Consider the following 7,807-nt stretch of genomic DNA (forward strand, 5'->3'; position numbering starts at 1 on the left):
GAGAATAGTACCAATTCTCCACCATAGTGTTATATGGGAATCATCTAACCTTATGCACTACACAATTGCAAAGAGCTAATATTTAAACTCCATTGAATTTGGCAAGTGATCCAATCGATCATGCAATTTGGTTTGGACCGATGCCATGCGTAAGAATGTCAAGCAAGAAATAGTGAAAGATCAAGTGAAATATTCCGTGCATTTTTCTTGTCAATGCAATGGTAGTGATCATCAAGGTGGTTACACAATTTGATTTTGACAAAAGGAGCAAAGCGATAACCAAGCAAGGGTAATTTAGGCAGTGCCCAAGTGTAGCGTAGGATAAGTCCCATGGGCCGGGCCTTAACGTGGTGGTGTAAAAGGACTGAATGTTGGGCCTCTGTGAAAACTCAACAAGCGGTTGACGCGGGACCAGGTCATTCCGGAAGCCTCTAGAGATTTCCGGTCTTCTTCTCTCTCGCTCGCTCTCTCGCCTATAAATACCTGCCTGAGAAACTTGCTCCAAAACATTCCGAGCAACATCTGCCTTGTTACAACAGACTTGGTTTCTGAGCTAACTACCCGGCCCGCAAACCCGCAAGATTTTTGATGGTCGTCAGTAGCTGTCTGCCCCGTCTATCAAGAACGACTGTCTGCCTCGTCTCTCAAGAAGGACTGCCTTGTCCTATCAGTAAAGAAGGAGTCATCAGAGCATCACAGATCATCGTGACGCAGGACGAATGGCTCTCAACCCGTTCTTCGGCCGTAAGAGTGGCAATGGCGCCATCTTCGACCCCTTCTCATGGGATCCGTTCCCGTCCACTTCCAGACTCCTAAACGTGGCGGCCAATTGGCCATGGGAACTGATGGACAGTGAGCCGTCCCGGCTGCTGGCACGGGAGGCGTCAGCCATGGCTAACACTCAGGTGGATTGGAAAGAGACTCCTGAGGCTCACATCTTCCAGGCCGACTTGCCAGGTACTGTTTTAATGTCGCACTCGACAGGATCCTTCCTCTCCCTCTCTCTCCCTCCCTACGTAGGTTTTCTTCTCTTTGTGCCAATAGCATGTAGGTGGAAGTGGATTGAACTCAAAAGTCTGAACTCTCTCTCTTTTTCTCCCTCCTTCTCTCTGTGAGATCTTGATGTTTGCAATGTCCATTTTATGAACCTTTCAGCAACCTCAGAGGACGTCAACTCTTCTGTTGATTTTATCAATGCTTCATTTCTGCGCCTTTCACCAGCCTTAAGAGGACGTCCATGCTCCCTTCTTTTCTTTCTTTTCTTTTCCTCCTATATCCGTTTGTCTTACATTACCTCGCGTATGATATTATGCAGGGCTCAAGAAGGAGGAGATCAAGGTCCAGGTCGAGGACGGGCGTGTCCTGTGCATCAGCGGCGAGCGCACCAAGGAGGAGAAGCAGGAGGGGGACAAGTGGCACCGTCTGGAGCGGGCGCATGGCAGCTTCCTGAGGCGTTTCCGGCTGCCGGAGAACGTGAAGAGTGAAGAGATGAGCGCTCGCGTTGAGAGCGGTGTCCTGACTGTCACTGTGCCCAAGCTTCAGAAACCTAAGCCCTCCATCACCAATGTTCCTATCTCCGGCTGAGACAGATGCTCGCTTCGACATTAAACGAATAACGTGGTTGGCTTCCAATTCGTTTTTGGCAGCAGCCATTAACGATGGAAAGTGTTTGAGGTTCCTGTTTCAAGATGCATATGCCTGATCACTTGCCGTTGATGCTACCTGTTTTTGTCCATTAAGGATTCCTGTTTTTATGGTTTTTGTATCTGATCGCATTTCGTCAATACTACAGACTATTCTCCGCACTGCGGCCTCGCGGCAAGGTAAAAATATGTGATTTTTGGCTACTCTGGTTAGAATTTTTCACACGGAAGCCTCACTCCTCCTATTTATCTTCTTGACAAGCTACTAGGGTCCTGCTTAGTCGTACTTAAGATGATCAACATATTCATAACCATATGGAATTTCCAGAAGTAATGTAGTACATATGAGATGCGCAACATTTAGACTTTTGCGTACTTCTTGATCTAAAGCAATGCGAGACAACGTCGAATATTTCCTACGTAGCTTCTCCTACCAAGACATAATCATATACTAAGCGCTCTGCGCTTAGACTCGCCCGGTGCAAGTGTGATTTTTGCGGGCAGGGTTGGGTGCTGGACGTGTGGCACCTGCTTCCGCGTTCTCTTTTTTTCTTGTGGGGGAGTTGGGGGGCTGTCGTGTGGCACCTGTCCCTCACCTCTCGTTAACTAATAATATAGATTTGTGAAAGAGATCCACTCTTTTGACACTCTCACAAGCACTTAAAAAGGTGTATCGTTCTTCTAAAACGTAACGATACTCTATCTCCATTGACTTGTGCTAGACAACGACGAAAGCTCATATAGCGTCTTGTACATCCAAGTGATCTTGACTTGTGCACATACAATACCTCATACGAATGGTTTAAAATCATGTGTTCCAAGCTTGGGGTGATTGGTTAAAAGCATTATTTGATGCTTTCAATTATTTCTTGGATGAAAAATAGTCATTCCAAGTTTGCAACCAAAATCTATGTTTCTCAAAATATTATTTATCTTCTTCTTTTAGTTTTTGTAAGTAAAAATCCCATGCTTCTCAAAGTGTTTTTTTTTTTGAAGTTTAAAATCCTCGCTTCCATTCCAATGATATGTTACCTCTAATTGTACCAATCAACTTTGAATAGTTGTAAGTTTCCTTGAGCCATGTGAGAGATCATAAATTATATTGCCCATCTTTAAAAACACAATATTAGTGACTTTGGGAATCTTCTAATTTTTATTTTTAATTACTAAAAAGGTGGTATTCGGATAACATGTCCATAAATTTTTTAAAACCATATTATCTAACCTATCATTGAAAAAAGCTTGAAAAATGAAAGTTATTGAGCTATAAAACGCTTGATTTGGAGTTATAGTGTTCAAGTTGTGAAAAATCCAAAGATTTGATCACATGTTCCAAACTTATGGGAAATTCTCATATTTTTCAATGTGGTGTTTGGAACTTTTAGAAACAAATTTGTCAAACTTTGTTTCCTTATCTTTGTTTGGATTAATAATATTGTTGACAAATCTTTGATGATGGGCACGCTATAGATTTATGTTCATAACTAGTATTTAGGTTTTTAGGATCTTATCTTGGGTCACGAAGTAACTCGTTGGATTTTAAGAACCATGTAAGATTTATGATCAAAACTTCTTTTGGCACTTATATTTTATATTGTTCGAGACTATCCCTATGAACATGCCTTTTATTACGCAGCGGGTCTAAGCTTCTCGAAGTGATAACCATGAGTTTGGCCTTTTGTTATAAAGTGGATCTAAACCTCTCAAAGCGATAACCATGATTTTTTTTGGAATAGGGTCTTTTAGTTAGCTTGGGGGTAGCCTAATGCGATCTTTTCTTTTATCTTGTTTACCAATGTTTTTAATCAAAAATTTAGAGTTTAGCAAGTACATTTGGCCTTTTGTTATGAAGTGGGTCTAAGCTTCTCGAAGCGAGAACCATGATTTTTTTGGAGTAGGGTCTCGTAGTGAGCTTGGGGGTAGCCTAGTGCGATCTTTTTCTTAGTCCTGTTTACCAATTTTTTAAATAAAAAATCTAGAGTTTAGCAAACACAAACAATCCTTTCAAACGTATATAAAAGTGAGCTTGGGGGTAGCCTAGTGCGATCTTTTTCTTAGTCCTGTTTACCAATTTTTTAAATAAAAAATCTAGAGTTTAGCAAACACAAACAATCCTTTCAAACGTATATAAAATGATGCAATGACAATCAGATCATCATACAACTCACAACTTCACATAGCAAAGATAGATCTTATCTTAAGGTAATATTATATTCTAATGAGAATTCTTCTTTCTATAAAGAAGCGTTGAGTAAATTCTAATAAGGATTCTCCTTCCCATCAAAAAGTGTCGAGTACATATCTTACAACATATTTAAGTAATGTATGAATTTCTCATTTGGAGCTAACTTATCCTGCGATAGTAATTTAACGAGATGGTTTACAAGACGTTTAAGTAGACAATCACTTTTTATAACAAACGTAAATCAATCTTAACATTGTTGTATTTGACCATAACTATATCAAGTGCGCATAAAGACATATATGTAATAACCTCTGATAACTATTTTTAACATGTTTTACGATTTAGAAACTCAATTAATTTACTTGCAATTCATAGTGATTAATCGTTTATGCATGTATTAGTATGCTTTTTAGATGAAGTTGTTAATTCGTGTAACTAGAAAATATGAAAGTTAATATTTTATGTGAAATTTTGGTTAAAATTTTATTATCTTAAGTGACTAAATAATAACTTAATAATGAATAACTTTGGTACAACATTGGGAATTTCAACTTTGCTCGCGCTTGCGTTCGTCACACCTTATGTTTCATTTGGTAGTGGCAACTTCGACAACCTTGGGCACTCTCATATCTCTGGCAATATATGTTCCTTGATCGGTTGCGATGGTTATTGTGGTCTTTTCACCTCATCGCTTTAGAGCTAACGTTTGTGAGTGTGTTCGAGAGATAGAGAAGGTAGAATAATTCGAGATGGAAGAGCGTAAGAGAAGATCACTTAGTTAAAGACTGAGATAGGGGAAATTGAGCTAACTCTCTCCCTCGCAACCAGCTCTCAGGGTAACTCCTCTCTCTCTCTCTCAAGTTCCTTCTCGCAGCCTCTTAGAGGGGTATCCTTCTACCTCCCTCTCTCTGCCTCTCTCTCGCGGCCTCTCGGAGTCTCCTTGTGCCTCTCTAAATTGCTCCCCATGTCTCTTATTTATAGCTGAATTAGAGAAGGAGTTGTGCCTTAGAAGAAGAGCTCTTTATGGAGGGGATCTTGGCAAAATCAACAATCTAAAACTTCTAAGATGCAATCTGATGCTCAAATCACAAATATGATGGTTCTGTTGGCTCTAAAAGGGAGGTAAAACTCCAGGATACTTGATTAGAAATCAAGATCAATCTTCTCTATTCAAAATGTTGTTTGCTACCTATAAATTGTGATCGCGACACACGCGATTTCGCCAATCTTTTTTTTTTTCATTACTCCAAAACTGACTGAAAAAGCTACTTGCTTTTTTTACATGATATTTTGTTTTAGAAAGTTTCATAGCTTTTTGGGATATTTATAATAAATAATATATAAAATATCAAAAATATGCTAGTTTTTTACACAAATCTAATATTTTTGGACTATCCACACTATACACATTGACATTAATAACTAATATGGCTCATAACTCTCGTTCACGGTGGTAACTTCTGTGATGGATAGCTACAGTCCTTATCAATCTGGAAAAATTATCAAGTTATGATCCTCGATTTTTTTTATTAAATAAAAATTGTTAGTTATTAATATTTGTTAGTTTTTACTTTAGTTAGTAACCTTACTAACTAACTAATTGACTAACTTTTAAACTAGCCAACTAACTTTTAATTGCATGGAAGTATTACACTCATCTAAAGGAAGAGGTTACTTGGCAGCAGTCCCAAATGAACTATGGATAACAATCAAATACAGATAAAGATTGTCATTATTGTGGCAAATATGGGCATGTGACTAAAGATTGCTATAAGAAGAAGAATGATCAAAGAGCAAGAGGAAGGCAATATGGTAATTATGTCTCTTCTAGTGGTATGCAGAAGGATGATAAGTTATTTGTTATGCAACATGTGAAGAAGGGGTTGCATACACAAGGCAAAGCAGATGATATATGGTGTATAGACTCAAGGGCATCTAACCACATGACCCCTCCTGAAGAGTGGTTTGACACGTTAGAAGAAGGTGCTCATGGATATGTTTGCATAGGGGATGATACTTACATAGCATGGCATTAAGCATACAGGGATCATTCCCTTGATGATGCACAGTGACAAGAAAAAGAGTCTATATGATGTGTTACATGTATCCTCCATTACCAACAACTTGCTTTCTGTGGGACAAATGGCCGAACAAAATCTACAAGTTAGATTCAATAAAGATGGATGCCACATTGAAGAGTATAGTCAAGGAGGCAAACTCATTGCTAAAGGCAAAAGAAATAGTTGGATGTTTACATTATTGGATACAAAAATTACAGTCTTGAATGCTACTATGCATTCACATGATAATGTTGCAATAAGGGACATTGAGATATGGCAAAAAAGGATTGGTCATGTAAATGTTCAAAATCTAAAAAATATGCAGCATAAGCAAGTTGTACTTGGACTTCCTAAGTTCAAGCATGTGGAATTGGGACATGTATGTCAATTCTGTCAATTTGGGAAGCAATCAAGGCTTCCGTTTGTGAGGCATATAAGCACCACTACTAGACCATTACAAATTGTACATTTTGATGTATGGGGACCCTCATAGAATGCATCTCTTGGGGGATCACATTACTATCTATCATTCATAGATGACTATAGTAGATACACATGGTCATGTGTGCTGAAGCACAAGAGTGGTGTCATGGATGATTTTCAAGACATCAAGAGACATGTGGAGAAAGAAGCCTTATTACATCTCATGCTTAAGATCTGATAGTGGTGGAGAATATGTCTCTAAAGACTTTGATCACTTCTTGGCAGCCCATGGGATAAAGAGACAATTGACATGCATGTATACATCACAACAAAATGGTGTGGCATAAAGGAAAACAGGGTGAGCATGGAATCGGCTAGAGCCATGTTGAATAAGAAGAGCCTACAAAATGCATATTGGGCAAAGTCTATAATGATTGATATGTATGTCATGAATCATACACCAACACCAAGGATACATGAGGTGACTCCTCATGAGAGGCTTTATTGGATAAAGCCTGACATTAGCCATATTAAGGTCTTTGGATGATTGGCATATGTACATGTTCCAGATGAGAAGAGAAAAAAGCTTGATCCAAAGGCAGAAAAGGCCATCTTTATTGGGTAAGCATAAGATAGGAAGACTTACAAATGCTACAATTCTTCTACTCACGAGACATTGGTCCCAAGAGATGTAGTATTTGATGAGCTGAATTCATGGCATGAGAAGAAGACCATCTTGATAGATGATGGTGATGTTTATCGGGAGACTTATATACATGCAGGTACAAATGAGAGTGCAGAAATTTATAGGCCTTCTAAAGATGCTACTACATCAGTTAGTCCTTGGACACTCACTTTTGGTTATGATTCACTTGGCACTGATAGCTTGGATAGTGAGTTTGGCATTCCATCAGTTGTGACTCCTGGTGTGAAACATAGATATATACCACCTCATGAGAGAGGAGAGTCTCATACTGCACCTTAGTTGAGGAGATTAGAAAGAGTCAGAAAGCATGTGGGGATAAGCTTATATACAAGGGCTACACAATGAGGCACTATGCATATATGGTAAAAGTCACTAGCTTCAAGGAACCCACAAAGTTTTTTTAAGCTATTTTGGATTATCATTGGTGTAAGGCAATGGATGAGGAATATTCAGCATTGGCTGAAAATGACACTTGGGATTTGGTTGATTTGCCTGAAGGAAAAATTCCTATTGGTGAAAAATGGATATACAAGGTGAAGTGCTAATAATATGGCACATTGGAAAGATACAAGGCAAGACTTGTGGCAAAAGAGTTTGTTTGCACAACAATATGGTCTTGATTATGAGGAGACATTTAGCCCCGTTGCTAAAATGGCAACGGTGAGAAAAGTGATTGCATTGGCAGCATCTAGAGGATGGAGTATGTATCAAATGGATGTGAAGAATGCTTTCCTCAATAGTGATTTGGTTGAGGAAGTATACATGGATCAGCCCGAGGGCTATGTACATC

General features: G+C 39.0%; 1 protein-coding gene across 1 annotated transcript; it reads left to right on the plus strand.

The window, feature by feature from the left end:
* Positions 1-496: 496 nt before the first annotated feature.
* Positions 497-1,957, plus strand: LOC148012772 (16.9 kDa class I heat shock protein 3-like). The gene is made up of 2 exons (XM_087668933.1): positions 497-957; positions 1,316-1,957. The coding sequence occupies exons 1-2, from the start codon at positions 720-722 to the stop codon at positions 1,582-1,584; spliced, it is 507 nt and encodes a 168-aa protein (XP_087525059.1). The 5' UTR covers positions 497-719; the 3' UTR covers positions 1,585-1,957.
* The last annotated feature ends 5,850 nt before the right edge of the window (positions 1,958-7,807 follow it).

This window comes from Lygodium microphyllum, chromosome 27 (genome assembly GCF_053477565.2).
Source record: "Lygodium microphyllum isolate KBCC chromosome 27, Lygodium_microphyllum_v1.1.10, whole genome shotgun sequence".
NCBI lineage: Eukaryota > Viridiplantae > Streptophyta > Polypodiopsida > Schizaeales > Lygodiaceae > Lygodium > Lygodium microphyllum.

Coding starts and splice junctions, on each gene's coding strand:
- LOC148012772 (XM_087668933.1), top strand. CDS start 720: ATGGCTCTCAACCCGTTCTTCGGCCGTAAGAGTGGCAATGGCGCCATC. Junction 958..1,315: donor CTTCCAGGCCGACTTGCCAG/GTACTGTTTTAA, acceptor GATATTATGCAG/GGCTCAAGAAGGAGGAGATC.